This window comes from Lepidochelys kempii, chromosome 8 (assembly GCF_965140285.1).
Source record: "Lepidochelys kempii isolate rLepKem1 chromosome 8, rLepKem1.hap1, whole genome shotgun sequence".
NCBI classification, from domain to species: domain Eukaryota; kingdom Metazoa; phylum Chordata; order Testudines; family Cheloniidae; genus Lepidochelys; species Lepidochelys kempii.
The window spans coordinates 7,496,069-7,517,986 of NC_136387.1; the positions used below are offsets into that span (position 1 = coordinate 7,496,069).

A 21,918-nucleotide genomic window follows, 5' to 3' on the forward strand; every position below is an offset into this window, starting at 1 on the left:
CTGCCCTGCCCCTCTCCTAGGACCCCCTCCCCTCCCTTCTGGCCATCGCCCCCACCCTGCCCCTCCCCTCTGACCCCCTCTCCCTTCTGCCCATCGCCCTCACCCTGCCCTAGGACCCCCTCCCCCCCTTCTGCCCATCGCCCCCACCCTGCCCCTCTCCTCTCCCTTCTGCCCACTGCCCCTGCCCTGCCCTAGGACCCCCTCCCTTCCCTTCTGCCCATTGTCCCCACCCTGCCCCTCCCCTGCCCTAGGACCCCCTCCCCTCCCTTCTGCCCATCGCCCCCACCCTGCCCCTCCCCTCCCCTCTCTCTTCTGCCCATCGCCCCCACCCTGCCCCTCCCCTGCCCTAGGACCCCCTCCCTTCCCTTCTGGCCATCGCCCCCCGCCCTGCCCCCTCCTGCCCTAGGACCCCCTCCCCCCCTTCTGCCCATCGCCCCCACCCTGCCCCTCCCCTGCCCTAGGACCCCCTCCCCCCCTTCTGGCCATCGCCCCCCGCCCTCCCCTCCGGCGCACACGCCGCCCCCGTGCTCGCAGAGCGCGCTGCAGTGGGAGTGCGCGGGGCTCGCTGGCAGGAGCAGAGGAAGGAAAAGGACGCGGGGCCCGATCCTCCCCTGCGCGCGGGGCCAGCGTCTCCTGTGCGCGGCGAGCCGGCGGCTGCACAGCTCAGCGCGGGGCTCTGCGCCCGAACCCGCAGCCAGCGCGCACCCGCCCGGGCCAGGGGAGAGGGGACCCTGCCCCCGGCTCGCCGCCAGCCCCGGCCTTTCCCGACGCCCCCCGGCACGGAGCGCTGGAAATGAAGAGAGTTTGCACTTTGTCCCTCTGGCTCTGGATCGGGATCGTCTCGGAGGCAGGTGAGGCGCCAGGGCAGCCCGGCGGCGCGGGCGGGGCCCCGCTGGGACCCGGGGGCTGCGGGGCCGGAGGCTGCCCTCGGCTCCGGGCTGGGCAGGGCAGAGGAGGGGGTGCCGGAGCCGGGGCCGGGACTCCCCCTGCCCAGCGCGCCCAGGCGCGGGACTTTGTCCCTGGGGCGCTGCTGCCGGCTCGGGGAGCCCAGCTCCGTTCGCAAATGGGCATGAGCCCTGTCCCCCGGCGTCTGCTACCCCCCCATCACTCTCCCCCCCGGCGTCTGCTACCCCCCATCACTCTCCCCCCCGACGTCTGCTATCCCCCCCCGCTCCCCATCACCCCCCCCCGGCGTCTGCTACTCCCCCCCCCGCTCCCCATCACCCCCTCCCCGGCGTCTGCTATCCCCCCCCGCTCCCCATCATCCCCCCCCGGCGTCTGCTACTCCACCCCCCGCTCCCCATCACCCCCCCCCGGCGTCTGCTACTCCCCCCCCCGCTCCCCATCACCCCCTCCCCGGCGTCTGCTATCCCCCCCCCGCTCCCCATCACCCCCCCCGGCGTCTGCTACTCCACCCCCCGCTCCCCATCACCCCCCCCCGGCGTCTGCTACTCCCCCCCCCGCTCCCCATCACCCCCTCCCCGGCGTCTGCTACTCCCCCCCCCGCTCCCCATCATCTCCCCCCCGGCGTCTGCTATCCCCCTCCGCTCCCCATCATCCCTCCCCGGCGTCTGCTACTCCCCCCCCCGCTCCCCATCACCCCCTCCCCGGCGTCTGCTATCCCCCCCCGCTCCCCATCATCCCCCCCCGGCGTCTGCTACTCCACCCCCCGCTCCCCATCATCCCCCCCCGGCGTCTGCTATGCCCCCCCGCTCCCCATCATCCCTCCCCGGCGTCTGCTACTCCCCCCCCCGCTCCCCATCATCTCCCCCCCGGCGTCTGCTATCCCCCTCCGCTCCCCATCATCCCTCCCCGGCGTCTGCTACTCCCCCCCCCGCTCCCCATCACCCCCTCCCCGGCGTCTGCTATCCCCCCCCGCTCCCCATCATCCCCTCCCGGCGTCTGCTACTCCCCCCCCCCGCTCCCCATCATCTCCCCCCCGGCGTCTGCTATGCCCCCCCGCTCCCCATCATCCCTCCCCGGCGTCTGCTATCTCCCCCCCGGCGTCTGCTACCCCCCCATCACTCTCCCCCCCGGCGTCTGCTACCCCCCATCACTCTCCCCCCCGACGTCTGCTATCCCCCCCCGCTCCCCATCATCCCCCCCCGGCGTCTGCTACTCCCCCCCCCCCCGCTCCCCATCACCCCCTCCCCGGCGTCTGCTACTCCCCCCCCCGCTCCCCATCATCCCCTCCCGGCGTCTGCTACTCCCCCCCCCGCTCCCCATCATCTCCCCCCCGGCGTCTGCTATGCCCCCCCGCTCCCCATCATCCCCCCCCGGCGTCTGCTACTCCCCCCCCCCGCTCCCCATCACCCCCTCCCCGGCGTCTGCTATCCCCCCCCGCTCCCCATCATCCCCTCCCGGCGTCTGCTATGCCCCCCCGCTCCCCATCATCCCTCCCCGGCGTCTGCTATCTCCCCCCCGGCGCCTGCTACCCCCCCATCACTCTCCCCCCCGGCGTCTGCTACCCCCCATCACTCTCCCCCCCGACGTCTGCTATCCCCCCCCCGCTCCCCATCATCCCCCCCCGGCGTCTGCTACCCCCCCATCACTCTCCCCCCCGGCGTCTGCTACCCCCCATCACTCTCCCCCCCGGCGTCTGCTATCCCCACCCCACTCCCCATCACCCCCTCCCCGGCGTCTGCTACTCCCCCCCCCACTCCCCATCACCCCCTCCCCGGCATCTGCTACTCCCCCCCCGCTCCCCATCATCTCCCCCCCGGCGTCTGCTATCCCCCCCGCTCCCCATCATCCCTCCCCGGCGTCTGCTACCCCCCATCACTCTCCCCCCCGACGTCTGCTACTCCCCCCCGCTCCCCATCATCCCCCCCCGCTCCCCATCATCCCCCCCGGCGTCTGCTACTCCCCCCCGCTCCCCATCACCCCCTCCCCGGCGTCTGCTATCCCCCCCCGCTCCCCATCATCCCTCCCCGGCGTCTGCTACTCCCCCCCCGCTCCCCATCATCTCCCCCCCGGCGTCTGCTATCCCCCCCCGCTCCCCATCATCCCTCCCCGGCGTCTGCTACTCCCCCCCCGCTCCCCATCATCCCCCCCCCCGGCGTCTGCTATCCCCCCATCACTCTCCCCCCCCGGCATCTGCTATCCCCCCATCACCCCCTCCCCGGCGTCTGCAACCCCCCCCCCGCTCCCCATCATCCCCCCCGGCGTCTGCAACCCCCCCCCGCTCCCCATCACCCCCTCCCCGGCGTCTGCTATCCCCCCATCACTCTCCCCCCCGGCGTCTGCTATCCCCCCCCGCTCCCCATCATCCCCCCCCCCGGCGTGTGCTACTCCCCCCCTGCTCCCCATCACCCCCTCCCCGGCGTCTGCAACCCCCCCCCCGCTCCCCATCATCCCCCCCCCGGCGTCTGCTATCCCCCCATCACTCTCCCCCCCGGCGTCTGCTATCCCCCCCCGCTCCCCATCATCTCCCCCCCGGCCCCCATCATCTCCCCCCCGGCGTCTGCTATCCCCCCATCACTCTCCCCCCCGGCGTCTGCTATCCCCCCCCCGCTCCCCATCATCCCCCCCCGGCGTCTGCTACTCCCCCCCCGCTCCCCATCATCCCCCCCCGGCATCTGCTACCCCCCATCAACTCCCCCCCGCGTCTGCTACCCCCTGATCCCCAACCCCCCCCCCGCGTCTGCTACTCCCCCACTCCTCATCACCTCCCCCGGCGATCTGCCCCCCCCCCCACACACACCTTTTGCTTTTAGCTGGTCCACCTTTGATAGATGATACAAACCCAGTCAAAGAGGGACTGAGACTGTCCCTCGGCCTGCCCGCAGGGGGCGCTCCAATGTGAAGGCGCTGTAGCCAGCCATGGGTCAGCTGCGTGGGGTGTCTCCCCCCAGCCCGGAGCACGAGTAGCTGGAGGCACAAGCTTTGCACTGGCCCCCAGGCTGATGGACTGGGTGGGACCAGCTAGGCCTTTCCCATGGCTGACCCCGGCCATGCCTGCGCTGGCCCCCTCTGGTGGGATGCGGGTCTCTCACTTCACTGGTCTTTTAAAATGTTTTGCCCCATTCTCCCCCCCCACCCCGTGGCGAGCACTATGGGTCAGGGGCTAATCTGTACCTGTGCCTGTGATCGGCATGGGAACATGGCATGCTGTATCACGGGGGACAGCCCCTGTCCCATTTGCAAAGGAGTCTTCTGTCCACCTCCAGTTCTGGGGCCGGGGAATTGGGAGGGAGGAGCACTTTGATGGCTTGTTTATTTACTTTTCCTAACGTCATTCATTAATTAGTTAATGTCTGCGCTGTGCTCTGCAGAGGAAAAGTGCTCTGTAAGCGCATTATGAGACCCCTTCTGGTGCGGCCTCCCCAGGGGGCCAGAGCTTGCCTCCCACAGACTCAGCACGAATTCGCTAGGCCCCCAGGGCAGTGGGCTGTGAATCACTTCTCTCGTCAACAGCACTCTGGGGGGGCAACGGGGTGGTTTGGGCAGAGAGTTAGAATCATAGAATATCAGGGTTGGAAGAGATCTCAGGACGTCATCTAGTCCAACCCCCTGCTCAAAGCAGGACTGAATCCCCAACTAAATCATCCCAGCCAGGGCTTTGTCAAGCCTGACCTTAAAAACCTCTAAGGAAGGAGATTCCATCACCTCCCTAGGTAACCCATTCCGGTGCCTTACCACCCTCCTAGTGAAAAAGTTTTTCCTAATATCGAACCTAAACCTCCCCTACTGCAGCTTGAGACCATTACTCCTTGTCCTGTCATCAGCTACCACTGAGAACAGTCTAGATCCATCCTCTTTGGAACCCCCTTTCAGAGGTAGTTGAAAGCAGCTATCAAATCCCTCCTCATTCTTCTCTTCTGCAGACTAAATAATCCCAGTTCCCTCAGCCTCTCCTCATAAATCATGTGCTCCAGCCTCCGATCCCATGGCCAGAATATGAGGTCAGGTTGATACACAACCTACACAGAGACCCAGGGCTGCACAGCCCCCTCAAGAAGCAGAGCCCCTCACAGTCCCTTGGGTTGCTTGTCCCCGAGGATGCTCCTGGGCAGTGTGACTGGTCCTATGGGTGCATCTACGAACGAAGCCCACTGAGCTCACATAGCCAGAATGGAGTAGGTGCTGGAGTGATGGAGGTGGGCTCTGTGGGTGCATCCAGCAGCGAAATGCTCTGGGCCGGCGTAGCCATATCGGAGCACTGGGAGAAGCCCACTCGATTGTTGGGGGGTATCTAGAAACAAAACATGCCAGGCCTCTGCTGCCAGGATGGAGTGATGCTGGGCCAGCTGTTCAGGGACTGAGCAGGTATCAGGAGGCCAGACAGAGCAGGCTCTGGGCCGGTGGTGTCAGGATGGAGTGAGCACTGGGGTAGGGCAGCTGGGATGGAGCGGGCTCTGGACTTGCACTGCCGCATGGAGCAGGTGCTGGGCCAGTGCTTTTACTGCACAAATTGCAACAGCTCAAATGTGCAGGGTAACATCAGAGCGAGACCACAAGGCACGTAACAGTGCAGGAAGCTTCGAAGGAGAGAGGATCAATTTCTGGATCATAATGAACCTTTTTTATAACCTCAGCTTCAGGACTCCTCATTGCCGCGTTAGTGCTAAGGGCAGGCTTGTGCTCTGAAATGAGGGGCAGGAAAGAAGTCGAGATGGGAATGTGCTGCACCAATGCAGGGAGCACCCTGCGCTGGGATGTGCTGCCAGGAAAGGTTGTACTGGGCCTCATGTTGCTGGGTTAGAGCACATCGGGGTGAACACACTGGCCTGTTGCTGCTGGAACGGAGCTTCCCAGCTGCCATATGTCCAGCCAAGCTCTTTCGGTGGCATTTTGTAAAGCTTCTTACAGCTGTTCCTTAAATTCTTTCCTCTTGTCCTAGTGCTGAAGGCTTTGGTAAGATGAGTGTCTGGCCCAATGAAGACTGATGTGATGTGTGGGTTTAATTAACTGTTTGTACAGCATTTTGGACCTAACAGGTGCTATATAAGGGCTAAATATTAGCGCTAAGAAGCAGGGAAACCTGCATATGAAACATGGGACTCTACCAAGGAACATATGGCTTATTTTTCAGTTCTACCTATGACCAAGGGTATCCTGGAGTAGAGCACAACAATGTGAAGTATCCACAAACTCCTCACCACATTAGCCCCTATTAGACAAATATAATTATCTTCCTAATTGTGGGCAAGTGCAGAGGCTTATCCTCTGAGAAACTGGAGTGTACAGCTCACTTTGGATGTATGCAAGAGCTATTCTGTTCTATCCTGGTTGATATCCCACACTCACGACCAATTATCTGATTGACTGATATGATTTGGTAAATGCAGTAGGTATCTGGGGTGGGGGTATATGACTATCCGAGTTCATGGATTAGGATTTCTAGACCCTCCTTTCTCACTGCAACATTCTCTTGGATCAGAAGCCAGGTTGGGTGTTTTAGGGTGGTAAATCCAACACTGACAGATCTAAACTGCCACAAAAGAGAGCATCAGGGTCAGTGCAGCATATTTCCCTTTGGCAATGGATATTGCATGGCTGGAATTGCATAGGACTGTCACCCCACCAGTGTAATAAGCTCCGTGGGAGTGCAATGTCTGAAAGCTTAACCATCCTATTGACTGCTGCGGGGAAGGTCTACCTGACCAGCCACGTGAGTCGTAGGACGGGAGTTCCTGGACAGGACAGTCTGGCCAGCTCATTGAATTTTGGGGATTATCTTCATAGATAGATAGATGTAAGCATCCCACCATCCCACTGGTGGCCAGGATACATGTGCAGGAACAGAGTTATTCACTTTGACCAAAGTCCCTGACCCAGATTCCAAGAGCATTCAGTCATCCCTCTGTTTGCATGCAATGGCAATACAGATCCAGCCTTGGCATGAGTGTGGTGGAGAGATGGTTGTACCACTACCATCTTGTGGGTGAAGCAGCTAAATCCAGACTTATTTATTGTTAGTAATAATACCAGCCAATTCTATAACGTCCTTCATGCAAAGATCCAAGAACGTGCAACCTAAGGTGAAATCTTTAGACATGGATTTATTAGCTCTACTTTAATTAACTATGTGGTGAGTGCCAGCAGTGTGCTCAAGATGAAGGAAGGCGTTCCAAGCATAAGGGAGGCAGGGAGGAAGGCTACAAAGGGAGCACTGGGGAGACCAGACTAGGTGGAGCAGGAAAGTCTGAGAGCACTAGTAGAGGACATAGGGGGTAGAGCTGTGCCTTGAGCCTTGAAAATTATACAGAGATCACATCACCTCTCATGGCCGTGCACCCCCTGTGGAGGGGAAGGGGGCAGCTTTTATACAGTACACTCCAACACTAGATAGTTCATTTCAAAAGGGAAGAGCATGTCTGATGAGCAAATGGCATTGCCTAGTTGGGATGTGGCCAGAATACCAGAGCAAACACCCCCCACCCCTGCAAAAACCACCATGAGATTTTTAACACATGTGGACCTTGATTTGTGCATCTCCTCTGAAGGCCACACCACCTGCAGCAGGGTGCCCCCTACCAGTGTGGGACAATACCAGCTCATAGGGAAGAGCTACCTAGGGGGTTGCCAGAACTGCTTAGGTTTTTCTTAGAGGTCTCCCATCCGCGTGCTGACCACGCTCGGCTCCGCTTAGGGCATGAGATCACAGCGCAGGGGGTTAGAATATCTCCCTGTTAGCTTTACATTTTCCACTTCTGCCCTCCTTGGCATGGGAAGACACCAGTGTCCCTGGTTAACAGAAGTGACAGGGGAGAAAGCTTGTGGTTTTACAGCTCCCTGCAGGAATTTCTTGCAGAAGAAAAGGGAGAATTGCCTTCCATGGGAACCACAACAAGACGTGACCTCCTCATGAAACTGACTGTTACACTGCAGCTAAGAGCCCAGTGCAGAAGGAACTTTACAGAGAGGATGGCGCGGGCTGCGGACGGGCATCAAGAAGGGGAAGCTTCCAAATCGGTGTTTTACGACAGTGGTTCTCAACAGGGGTCTGGGGTCCGTGAGCAGGTTTCAGGGGATCTGCCAAGCAAGGCCGGTTTTACCTGCCATCCCTCTTTCAGTTGTTTAAGAGTTTGGGGTCTTTTCTATGACCGGAGACAGCACCCATTGCTGGGGGACTCTACAGTCTCAGCCTCGTGACAGGAACCCTACGGCACGTCCCCACTACTGGAGGAATCCTACGTTAAATCCAATAGGGATTTTTAAGGGAAACCCAATAAGAACCCGTGGCTGAGGGAATCCTACGGTAACAGCCCAGTGATGAGGGGGGACCCTACAGAGGGAGCCAGCTGATGGGGTACTCCTACAGCATGAGAAACCTGACCGTAACAACCCAACCATAAGGGAGTAGCATGGTTTGAGTTCATTTACTGGGGTGACCCTACATGGAGTGTCCCCTATGATCACCAATGGGAGTCTGTGGGCGGGGAGAACCTGACAGCCCGAGCCAGTCGATGTGAGGTTGCACTTACATCTCGATGATACCGAAGAGGAGATTTCCGCACCTCATTTCATTTCGTCTCCGACTTTTTTGGGTGAGATTTTCCAAATCTGCCTAGGAGACCTAGCTGCCCAACGCCCAGCTCCTAGGCCCCTTTCGAAAATCTCCGCCTATGTCACCAGAGGGGTGGGAGGATCCAGTCCGAAGACTGGTTGTGGTGGGAGCAGCACACAGGCCACGCAGAAGGTGCTGACTGCAGCAGTTCCTTCAGACAAACACCCAGGGACGGTAGCATTTGTCATAGTGTTCAGCGGAAGACAACTATACACGTGGTGTTTGCAGGCTTCACGGCACTGTCTGCTCTTTGGGACGAGAGCCTAAGTTTTCCCTGGGCTCTTATCAGGAATCATAATATCTCCTTTATGAGCAAAGAAATACAGCTGCAGCTGCACTGGCATCTAGCGACTGGTTAAATTAATCCCAAGGTTTTATTGCCTCTGGCTATCCCAGACCTTTGTTGCTTATTTCAAGTTGTTAATGTGAAGGGTTAGATTAGTCCCAGGGGTCTGTTTCCTCTGTGGTCAGAATTGTTATGATGTTTTCAGCGTAAAGTGTTGTTGCCCATTTGCAGCGTCTCATTGTTAAAGCAACATAGCAAGCCTTCCTGGAAATGGGAATTATGAGAGATCAAGGGGGCGGGGAGGCAGGAACTCCTGAGTTCAGAGCCTGGCTCCGCCACGCATTTGCTCTGTGGCCTTGGGCAAGTCACTTAATACTCAAATTCAGTATTGCAGTGATGCATATGGTGATATAGAAGTCGGTGAAACGGCAAAACTCCCATTGACTTCAGCGGGCCCATGATTTAATCCAGGGAGTCAAAACTGAAGAAGTGTACATGCTGAAGAACCTAAAGTAAATTATAGCAGCTGACTGTCCTTTCATGTACACCTTCTTACTCCCAGCTGAGTTGCTTTTCTTGCAGCACTCCTCTCCCCTGATCCCTGGGGGTGACTTACCCCAGCTCAGACTCCTAGGCTTAGCAGGCCCAGTTCAGAAGCGATGTGTGAGATGGGATGCAAGTCACATATGGATAAATGGATGTGACTCTAAGGGAGTGTAGAATAAATCCAAGCTGGTGTAACATACAGAAAAGGCATGGATCAGACCAGACACAGACACTTAAAATCACCTCTGATTCTGGCTCTCGCTCTGTTCCTCCTTCTCTGTTATGGTAACAATAATACTGTTCATCTTCATTCTCCTCTGCCTCTGCATTGAGAACTAATTGCTGATTTTTGTGGTGAAAATGTGCTGTCTGATTGGTCAAAAGCCGTAACCGCACATGGTGATGTTCATGAGAAGGGCTAGACAGAAACCATGTCATAGACATGTCCGAACCTCCTGGGCTTTATGCTGGAGAGTTGGCAGAGCAGTAATTGCAGGGGGTGAATTTTGTCTTCCTATCGCAGCAACTCTCACGCTGGTCAGAACTCAGATCAGCTTCTGGAAAGACATAGTCTGGTCCCGATAGCTTCAAAATGGAGTAGACTCAACTAGTATCATGGGATTCATGTGCAATCTTAATGCAAACAAGAAGCGGCAAAGCTGCCTCTAAAAAGCTAAAGACATGCACACGTGTAGAAGACACCATTCTGATTTCTAGCTGCGCAAATCCGCAACTTGTAGGTGCTGAAGGGTTAAATTTTTGCACGGTTGCAGGCCGCTGAGTGAAGGTCAGCTGGTGTGCTGGAATCAAGCTGCATTGGTTTCCAGCTCCCATGGCGGTGCTAAACCAAGTGACGTCGTGCCTTGCACGCAAACGCGCCGTCCCTCCCGGGGTTAAGCCAAGGAACGTGGCAGCAGGTCTGGGATGCCCGTTGCACGTGGAGTGGCCAGTGTGGCTAACCTCCCAAGGGTTAAGTGAAGATGAGTGGTCCTGATGCCAGGCTTGGTGTCCAGGTTCTCGCTGGTGGAGGTCAGCAGGGGTTCATGGGAAAGGAAAAGTTGGCAGCTGGGCCGGATGTCCTGCATTTCCCCTCTTCCTGCAGCCGCCTGAGCGATGTTCCTTATTTAGCCTTCCTGACGGACAGGAGGGACCTGGTGGCGGAAACTGTCACTGCCTGATAACAGCCCAGGGACCCCTTTATGATGGGCAGCACGCAGGGAACAGGCAGCTTTCATTCTACCCAGGGCAACTTGGGCTGCCCCCTTGCGCCATGTTTTCATTGGCTGTTTTATAAACGCCGCCTCTGGGTGTGACGGGGGGGCGCGGGGGATGGTATTTTCAGCCCCTCCCTTTGTACTCATGCTTGTTTGTGCCTAAACCACACCAGATTCTGTTTACAAGGCAATCAAGGGCGAGACGTGATGACGTCTTTCTGTGGAGCACTGCTGCAGGCATCCAAGCTGGCGGATGGATAGGAGACTGCGGGGGCGGGCGGGGGGGAGATCCTGGAGTAAAGCCTCCTGGCTGGGATCCAGAGCTGGGCAGACCTTTCCAATTACTAATGGTGATGATGTGACAGCAGGGCCAGTGATAACAATGGTGTGGCATGGTAACACGGGGCGTGTCAGCTGGGTGTAGTGAGAGGGGTGGAAGGGCAGGTCTGTGCACCAGGGAGCTATGAAACAACACACACACCTGCATGTGTACTATCTATGCTTCCCTCGTGCGGTGCACATACGAGCCCCCCACACCTAGACACAGATGTGCCTTATATACACAAAGATCAGCCAGTCAAGCAGAGAACCATATCAAGGGGAACATCCACCATGTGCCTCATCTCTTCCCCATCCTCTCCTGGTGAAAGATGCATCTCACTGGCTCAGAGACTAGTGAAATATTCATATTATATCCCCCTACAATGTATGTGCTCATGCAAATCATCCCATAAACATCAAAGTGCCCCAAAGTAGGGTGAAAACATTGTACCCATTGATTTTTATCCTGCATTTGGGGATACCATTAAGATCCTCTCGTACCAACGACATATTTATCCTTGTTTCGTCGTAATTGATGTATTACAAAGAGACACAATGAGAAGAGAGGTTTTTTTGAAGGGCAAACACCAAGCAAGATAAATGACCTAATACATTGACAGGATTAATGCTCTCAGTTCCACTACATTTAAGTCAGTGGAAGACTCTGGATTCACACTGGTATAACTGCAGCCAAAATCTGGACCAGCAGGTGATGCAACAGGAAGCTGTGAAGTTATTTTCCTACTGGTTTTGGATGTTCTCCTCAGCCACTGATTGCCCAGGAGCCTTCCCATAGTCCACGTGGCTTTACCTTCTCGTAGGTTGGTCACACACATTCGTGGAGCTGGGCAAGGCTTGGGCCCAGCCACTGCACTGGGTGGCCTGTTCTGCATTGCACAGTGGGATGGCACGACAGTTTCCCCAGAGTGGTGTAATTTAGACAGCTTTGATTTCATATGCTATGCAGTGGAGGAGAAGCCAAGGGACTAGCACACTACGTGCAATAGTTGCAAACAATATATTCTGTGTGAGCTGGGCAAATATTACAAGGAGACGAGATGAGTGAGGGAATATCTTTTATTGGAGCAACTTCTGTGTGTGAGAGAGACAAGCTTTTGAGCTACACGGAGCTCTTCCTCCGGTCTGGAAATGGTTCTAGGGGTGTCACAGCTAAATACAAGAGCAAACAGATAGTTTAGCATAAGTAATGCTAAGATCAAATGATCTGTTCAATCTTGTATTTAGCTCTGACACTCTCGGTACCTTTCCCAGACCTGAGGAAGAGCTCTGTGTGGCTCGAAAGCTTGTCTCTCTCACCAGCAGAAGTTGATCCAATGAAGATATTACCTCACCCACCTCGTCTCTTGAATACCCTGGGATTGACACTGCTACAACACTGCATAAATCTGTCTAGGGCAGACTTCCGCTCATGCTTAACTTCATGCACTGGGTGGCCCCATTGGCTTCAGTGGGGTTACTCCCATGCTATGTCAACGCTGCAATCAGGAGGTGCGACTGCAGTATGTGTAGACATACCTGAGCTAACTTTGATCTAGCTTTGATACTGCAATCACACCTCCCAGTTGCAGCGTAGAAATATCACCAGTGCATCTAGTTAAGCATGTACAAAAGTCTCTGAAGGATCATGGCCTAGGCTACCTCCATACTGCACTCAATGCCATGACCTTGGATTACCTAACCATTTTCTGTGCACGTATCCTTGGATTTTTAAATGAATTCACTTCATCTAGGTTCAGGTGCTTTTTGTATTCACTTTCCATGAACATTTGTGCATTTAGGTGTCACTGACACGCAGGTTCAGGTAAAGTGAATTTCAAAGTCACATGCATACTCATCCAATGGGAACTAGAAACAATACCATGTGACTTTCCTTGCCAATTCCACCTAAACATATCTGAAATGTCGGTGCTCAAGAATCGAATGCTCACGGAGAACTGTGATCATTCCATAGAACAATGTTTTGAAACCATCAGATGCATTCAAATAACAACACCCAGGAAACCACACATTTTGCAGATATTCTGAGAGCAGACAAATAAGCACAAAGCATTGAGTAAATTTCTCGTTTCAAATTATTCACGCACTGCTTATACTGTCACCTCCTCTAGAGAGGCTGGCCCGTGCTGCTCATTATAACTATGTATACTCGTGTTTCCACTAAGATGGTTTAATTCCTACCTATATACATTTATACACCTCATGTGAACAATCCACATGACCCAACCTTCCACATTCCAGCAGGGTAGTAGTGCCCATCTGCTGTGTTGCTATTTACACGGGTCCACACCCTTTTCCTTGCTGATGGTCAAAAGCTTCACTTCCACCGTGGCAGCTCGCAGCTGCAGGAAGGGATGGGCATCTCATCCAGCAGATGGTACAACGACAGAGAGCAACATAACCAAAATAACTGGTGGCCCAGGTCTCCAGAGACATGGACAGAAGAGAATAGGGCTTAACAGCCTCATGCAGAGTGAGCACTACATGAAGGAAGGAAGTCTTTATTATTTGACCAAATCCTGAAGTCCTTCATCTTTACTCAGGCTAAAGCTTTAATGATTTCAGCCTAAGTAAAGCTGGAGTAAGGACTTCAGGATTTACCCTTTGTTATTAGAATTATTTATTGAGAGCATAAAGCATCCACAAGCATATGGTGTCTTTCACAAGAAGCTCATGTCCTAAGTTAGCCAGAGAGTGCAGTTCAGATACGTACACCAGATGCTAGGCCTCCAAACAGTGTCACTATCACTTTTTTTTAAAGGTGATATGTGTTTATTTCATGGGTGGATTAACACTGATAATAGTGATATAATCAATCAATGACTTCGCTACTGGATGTCCTTCTGGAAGGCATGATGCTCTTCTCCTGTGGACCCTGCAGGGCCTATGATAGATGCATGGAGTCATGCCGTGAATCAGATGGCTTGTGAGAGGCATATCAAGAGATTCATAAGTCCTAAAAGAGCCCTGAAGGTCTATAAAGTGTTCATTGGCCATAGAAAGTTTGTACAAGGCACATAGGCTCTACATGGGACAAATGAGGTCTGTCAAAGGCCTTATAGCCCCCAGGCAGCCTGTAGAAGGTATGTAGCTGTAGCTTGGGCACCAGAATCTGTAAAAGGTTCCCAGCATAGGAAATGTACATGGACACTATATGATCACCCAATGTAGAAGGCGTGCATACGACACTTTGAAGCCCCCATAAGGAGGGTGTTATTCTACTAGTGTAAGTAAGGGACTGGAAGTCAGGACTCCTGGGTTCTGTTCCTGGCTCTGCTACTAAGTCTGTGACCTTTGTTACTTAGTCTTTCTGTGACTCAGTTTCCCCATCTGTAACATATTGACTTCAGGATGTATTGACCTGAAAAGTAAATATTGATCAAAGTGAAGCTTAAGTTGATAGTTTCCTTGAAGGATAATAAATCTTGATATTCACTAAAACAAGAAGTCAATATATGAATTGTAATTGACATTCATTGTCGTTCAAAACAGCTAGTCTGTAATTCCACGTAACTGAATAAACTGACAATCGGGGGGTTTTCCCCATTTGAAAATAAGATTATATAGGGGAAAGGAAGTCAGAAGCACAGAAAAATCTATTATTCACTTACTGGAAGGCGAGTTATATTCAACAGAGTCTATCAGGGTGCATATGTGATCTGATTGGTCAACATTCCTTCACACCTTAGTATTCATTTCTCAGATTTTCCACTGAATGCATCCGATGAAGTGAGCTGTAGCTCACGAAAGTTTTGCTCAAATAAATTGGTTAATCTCTAAGGTGCCACAAGTACCCCTTTTCATTTCTCAGGAGGTAAATAACAGAAACTTAACGATTCGTCTTGAGAAAGTTCTCAGCCAGTCATGAGGCAGGATGTTTATCTTGTGTGCACAGTAATACCTACCTCCCAGGAGTGCTAGGAGCTGCAGCTCATCATATCTATTCAGGGGACACCATCACAGGGCCTAATAACATCAGCCTCACTATCAGAGGCTCGTATACCTGCACATCCACCAATGTGATATATGCCATCATGTGCCAGCAATGCCCCTCTGCCATGTACATTGGTCAAACTGGACAGTCTCTACGTAAAAGAATAAATGGACACAAATCAGATGTCAAGAATTATAACATTCATAAACCAGTCGGAGAACACTTCAATCTCTCTGGTCACGCAATCATAGACATGAAGGTCGCTATCTTAAAACAAAAAAACTTCAAATCCAGACTCCAGCGAGAAATTGCTGAATTGGAATTCATTTGCAAATTGGATACTATTAATTTAGGCTTAAATAGAGACTGGGAGTGGCTAAGTCATTATGCAAGGTAGCCTATTTCCTCTTGTTTTTTCCTCCCCCCCCCCAGATGTTCTGGTTTAACTTGGATTTAAACTTGGAGAGTGGTCAGTTTGGATGAGCTATTACCAGCAGGAGAGTGAGTTTGTGTGTGTATGGGGGTGGGGGGGATGTGAGAAAACCTGGATTTGTGCTGGAAATGGCCCACCTTAATTATAGGTTTCAGAGTAACAGCCGTGTTAGTCTGTATTCGCAAAAAGAAAAGGAGTACTTGTGGCACCTTAGAGACTAACCAATTTATTTGAGCATGAGCTTTCGTGAGCTACAGCTCACTTCATCAGATGCATGCCGTGGAAACTGCAGCTATTACCAGCAGGATAGTGAGTTTGTGTGTGTGGTTTTTGGGAGGGGGGTGAGGGGGTGAGAGAACCTGGATTTGTGCAGGAAATGGCCCAACTTTATTATCATGCACATTGTGTAAAGAGTTGTCACTTTGGATGGGCTATCACCAGCAGGAGGGTGAATTTGTGTGGGGGGGTGGAGGGTGAGAAAACCTGGATTTGTGCTGGAAATGGCCCACCTGATGATCACTTTAGATAAGCTATTACCAGCAGGACAGTGGGGTGGGAGGAGGTATTTTTTCATATTCTCTGTGTATATATAAAGTCTGCTGCAGTTTCCACGGCATGCATCCGATGAAGTGAGCTGTAGCTCACGAAAGCTCATGCTCAAATAAATTGGTTAGTCTCTAAGGTGCCACAAGTACTCCTTTTCTTTCAGCTCATTAGTGTTTGTGAAAAGCTCCGAGATCCTTGGATGGAACGTGGTTATAGAAATGCAGTGGCATCAGATTCATATAAAAGATGTATGGGAAGAAGAGGCCCTGCCTACCCACAAACTTGCCCTAGCAAAAATGGATGTGTGGATAGATGTCTGATTTAGTTGTCTGTTAAGTACCATGCACATACATATTGCTGTATAATTAATAAGGAACCCAGAAAGGAGGCAGGTAGAAGTCTCTTGTGGCCTTGGGAGTCAGTCAGAGGGCTCTTGGTGTGTAGAACACACGGGAAGGACCATGGACATTATTCTAAGCAGGCTGTAGAAGTCAATTTTTGTATCTGCTTTCATTAGAGCCAGTTTTCCGGCAGGAGAGAAAGCTGAAGAGAATGAGCAGGTTCAGTTGCAGAGTTCAGAGCCTAAGATTTCTTTGCACGGGTAGCTCCTTGACTGTGCTGGGGAGGGGGTATGTGACCCATTTCATTCATGGAAAATGATCAGTCCGTTACCAATTCAGAAAACAGTCTGTCGTGCCAGTCCTTTGTTTACACACGTGCGCACACCCACACAGCCTGAATAGGAATTTTATCACCCAGTCCTATGGACTGACAGGATCCACTCCAGGATCCACTGACCTCACAATTAGTCATGTTGGTCCCTCCATATTCAAGCACAAGCAAGAGCAGGTTTGAACAAAGCAGGAACAGTTCCTCATGGTATCATCCAAATCTCCATTGAGGGAAAGACAACTCTGTCAGCTCCATTCTCCCCCTCCTCCCCCCAAAACATTTTAGAATCAGGCCCAGTGTGAGACTTGGCTTTCAATGAACATTGCAAAGTGATAGTGACTTGCAAATGGCTTGTTCCTGGCTTTGCACTTCAATGACACCAGGACAAGGTCTGTACTCACAGAATTTGGCATTTTACAATATTCACAGCCCCTCCCCACCCCCAGCTGCTTAGACAAATAAAGTATAATGCTGACGGAAGGCATTTAATCCTCAGCTCTCCGGCCTCTGTAGCAATAACAAGAGCTGGGTGGCATTTCAAAGAATTTATCAGTGGGAGAGGACTGGGAAAGGGGGAACATCAGAAACTATTTTTTATATGCAGGGGAAAGTACAAGCCTGCCTAAAGTGTAGATAAGAGCCACTGGCCGGGCCTGGGCTGCTGCTTAGTGATTATTGCTGTGAATGGAAGGCAGAAGATTCCATGCAGCCCTCACCTCTCAGTCACCCTCACCGAAAGAAAACACTTTTTGACACAATAGTAGATAAAACACAATAATAAACATGGCCCTGTGTGAACTCTCGAGACCTGCGCAAGTGTAAAAAGATACGTCTGCAATCAGACCTACCAGATGGGAGCTGGAGCAGGCAATGTTCTTCTAGAACCAAGTCATTGAAAAGGGAGGGTCACAGTTCTTGCTTTCAGCCTCTCAATACCTCGTTAGGGAAATCACTCACCTGGCCACTGCTCACCATACCACCTTGCTTCTCCTCCCTTCAGAGTCCAAGCCACTTCTTCACTCTTGCCAGTACTGTGTCCCTGAGGCTTACTGAGCCTTTCCATGGTACTGCAACCAAGGCTTTGCTGAGATCCTAGTGAAGGAGAGTTGCAGCATCTCCTGTTCTCAACCACCACCCTGATACCTTGAAAAAAATATTTTGAGGTGACTCTAGTGGAGGTGAGAGGTGATGGGTTGACAGCCCTGGGGTCAGAAATCCTCTTTTTATGCACAGATGAGGTACAGCACAGAATCCAATAGCACAAGCTTACTCCAGCCCCAAAATGCATCTCAACCGTGATCTGAAGGGAAGATCTCTATCATCTCCCCTACAGAGGGTCCTTCTCTGTCCACATGCATTCAGCCCTTGCCCCCGCCGCTGAGACCGCAAGGATGATCTTTGGGACGGCGATGAGATAGATGCAAATTAAGACAGACAAATAAAACAGAGCTCAGTGCTGCATTCTAATACAAGGTCATTATAGGCAATCATGCCTCTCTGTGACCCCAAGAGAAAAGGAGGACTTGTGGCACCTTAGAGACGAACCAATTTATTTGAGCATAAACTTTCGTGAGCTACAGCTCACTTCATCGAATGCATCCAATGAAGTGAGCTGTAGCTCACGAAAGCTTATGCTCAAATAAATTTGTTCGTCTCTAAGGTGCCACAAGTCCTCCTTTTCTTTTTGCGGATACAGAATAACACGGCTGCTACTCTGAAATCTGTAACCCCAGACAACTCTCGCTCTGCTCTGATGGCTACCCACATCCCCCCAGACTCTGCACTCTCTTCTCTCCCCTACATTTAAGAATTCCTTCTGATCTGGTTCCCTTTGTTCTGCACCCCCTTCCACATCTTTCATGCTTGTGATGCTCTGAGATGCACTCTGTGGTAGGTAGATCCACCAGGTGTGAAATTTGCCACTTGCGATGCCCCACAGAAAGGCAGCTGGACTATCTTCAAACTGACCTTCAAACGCTGAGCGGATGGAGCAGAAAATTCTGCAAGAGAGGAAGGGCTTGCAAGCATACAGGGATGGACAAAAGCAGGTGGAGAATTGTTTGTCCAAATCGGGTACTCTGCTGAAAAACGTAAGACATCCAGAAATTCTGTTTGGATTTGGAGTCTAGGGGTGAAATCCTGGCCCCTTGACATCAGTGCTTTTGCCATTAACTTCAGTGGGACCAGGATTGCACTTTAGATTTTTTTCTCCACTCTCAGTTGTCAAGGCAATCTGCATCTGTTCTTAGAGGAGTAGTTTGTGATGTGGATACTTGTCCACTAGGAACTGAATTGCAACCAAACTTGTGATTTCAGTGAGGCCACCACTCAGCCATCAGATGGTAACGACTTTCGGATTAGAAACAGGGAGGTAGAGGTGTAACGAGCCGTACCCCTTTATCTCTCTGCTTAGCCAGGAGGCCCCCCAGCCTTAATCACTTCTTTGCAAAAGAAAGCTCTTAGATTTATGGGGCATAATCTTCCCTGTGGCATCCACGGTGCTGACTCGGCACTGCTCTGCACCAGCGGCGTCCTGCATGTGCACCCACGGCGGCCTTGCTCTTAGCAAATACGTTTTATAACAATCTGCATTGGCCAGGGCTGCTGGAGCCCGGCCTCGGGCCTGCGGCCCACCTGCGTGCACAGGCCCGTGACTGGATAGCCCTGCAGACGATCCTCCCGCCAGCCCCAGGCTGCTGTGGCTCTTGATGAGCAGGCATGAGGCAGGTGGTTCCTCTGCCTCGTCTCTCGCTGCTCCCCTGACCAGGGCTGATGGGAGGAGGGGGGTGGGCAGGGAGAATGCACTGCCCCCCGCTGGGACTTCCTAGCCAGCACCAACCCTGTGCCCTCCACTCACTGACCCCAGTACTCCCCACCACCGCCCCAATACTCCCCACCACCACCCCAATACTCCCCACTCACTGCCCCCAGTACTCCCCACCACCGCCCCAATACTCCCCACTCACTGCTCCCAGTACTCCCCACCACCACCCCAATACCCCCACTCACTGCCCCCAATACTCCCCACTCACTGCCCCCAGTACTCCCCACCACCGCCCCAATACTCCCCACTCACTGCTCCCAGTACTCCCCACCACCGCCCCAATACTCCCCACTCACTGCTCCCAGTACTCCCCACCACCACCCCAATACTCCCCACTCACTGCCCCCAATACTCCCCACTCACTGCCCCCAGTACTCCCCACCACCACCCCAATACTCCCCACTCACTGCCCCCAGTACTCCCCACCACCGCCCCAATACTCCCCACCACCACCCCAATACTCCCTGCTCACTGCCCCCAGTACTCCCCACCACCGCCCCAATACTCCCCACTCACTGCCCCCAGTGCCCCCTACCCAAGTGCCCCCCATCTCCCTTATCCACTGCCCCAACACCCACCTAACTGCCCCAGACACCCCCTGACCCACCTGCTTCTCAGGTACCCATCCACTGCCCTAGCACCCAGCCAGCTGCCCCTGGTACCCACCCACCACCCCAGCCTCCCCTCCCGCTGCACAAGCGCCTAGCCAGTGGCTCCGGACACTCACTCACCCACTGCCGCAGCAGCTATCCCGGCCCCCCTCTACCAACCCACCACCCCAGTCTCTCCGTTCATGCCCCCCATTGCCCCAGACACCACCCCTCTATCCACCCACTGCCCTAGCACCTATCCAGCATCTCCAGGCACCCCACCACCCACTCATCTAATTGCCCCAGCCACCCCTTCATCCATCCTACTGCCCCAGCACTCACCCCAGGTACCCATCCACCTCCTCACCCAGCTGCCTCAGGGACCCACCTTGCTGCCCTTAGCACCCACCCCAGGAACCTCTCTACCTACTCACCCAGCAATTCTAAACACCCCTCTACTCAACCAGCTGCCTCAGACACCCCACTCGCACGTGCCATCCTCCCACCCAACTGCCCCGGCACCATTTTATCCATCTGGCTGTCCTAGCACCAACCCCAGGCACTCTGCCAACCACCCACCCAGCTTTCCTAAGCACCCTCTACTTGGAGATTGGGGTCCTGGTTGTGCGTATGGCGGGCTGTTCCCGCCACTTCCTGCTCCCACCTGTTCTCAGTGTTCAGCAGGGATTTGTGCCTTCTCTGCTCAGGGTGGGAAAGGGGAAATGAGTGAAATGTCACATATGGAGTGGCACAAAGCTTGGCAGTTCCGATTGGCTGTTTTAGACTTTTGATGATTCAGGGAAGTTTAATAGTGTTTCTGGGAAATCGTTTTGAGCAGGCAGTGTGTGCAGTTGTATGCTTGTGTCTATTTATTGTTTTGTCTTCAAAGACTGTGACATGGGTAAACCGAGCTTCGTCATATCCCCATGTATTTTTGCCTAGACGGCTATACTGCAATTATCCAGGGTTACATAGGTAACCAGCTTGTTCTTATTGTGGTTTCCAAAGCATCTTAGCATGCTGTTTCTCTAGGCAATCTCTCAGCTATTAATTATGCTCCTTAAATGGCAGTCATTAGCATATGTAAACACTTCCTTTCTGTTGTTTGGTTGTGTGCTCCATGGATCGAATTTCTTTGTAAGGGAAGTAACCTTAAATATGAAAACAGCAATCAGCCAGTGTGAGTAAATAAAGTAATTTGGATATTTACAACATTCTGCAAACCTTTTGTAAGCTATTTAAAAAACAAGTTTTCAGCTTGTTTGCCTTCAAATAGCTCCTCAGTATGATGATGCCGTTCTCTGTGATAACTAACTCTTATCTTTTGAAAGGAATGAAATGAGTTTAATGTCTGCGTGGAATTTATTGTTTGGATGTCAACAGAGATACCTGCACAGCTGTTAAACAGTAAACTCATCCTTAGTATAGCATTGCTACTGCCCCCCTGTCATTCAATCTATCGCTCTCAGAGCTGATCATAATATAATGGCTTAATAAAATCATGCATGGCTGGCTATCACAGCTGTATACCAAGAGGAAAAGAAATCGTGTGTGTGATTCTGCAACCTTCACTATTCTCCTTGAAGTCAAGGGGTCTACTCACAGGAGTAAATTAAAAGCTGCCAGTTTGGTCCCAAATATGGCTAATTGTCCTTACAACACAGGCCTGGCCTTACCATGGAGGCAAACTGAGGCAGCCGCCTCAGGTGCCGGACTGTGGGGGGGCGCCACTAGGACCCAGAGTTTCAAAGTTTTGGCCCAGGCGTGGGGGCGTCATTTGAGCTCCCTGCCTCAGGTGCCAAAATGTTGTGGGCCAGCCCTGTTACAACAGCATCTGTGTATTAAAGGTTCTTATTAATAGGGAATAGAAAAGATAATTTACATCATTACAAGTAAACCAGGGCTCTTTTCCATACCTTATGTGGTATGAGTTCCCTGCCATTTACTCATTTAAAACTTGTTCCTCTGTGAGATCCAGAAGGCGCTATAGTCAATTGGATCTGCATTAGCACATTAGACCAG

The 21,918-nt window shown here is 53.0% G+C and overlaps 1 protein-coding gene across 4 annotated transcripts in view; it reads left to right on the forward strand.

The window, feature by feature from the left end:
• Positions 1–554: 554 nt before the first annotated feature.
• The window catches only part of FLT4 (fms related receptor tyrosine kinase 4), a 105,700-nt gene continuing 84,336 nt past the window's right edge, over positions 555–21,918 (forward strand). For all 4 annotated transcript variants that reach the window (XM_073355357.2, XM_073355358.2, XM_073355360.2 and 1 more), the window contains exon 1: positions 555–851. In XM_073355357.2, coding sequence (XP_073211458.2) covers positions 794–851 — 58 coding nt within the window. In that variant the 5' untranslated portion in view covers positions 555–793. The remainder of the gene's footprint in view (positions 852–21,918) is intronic.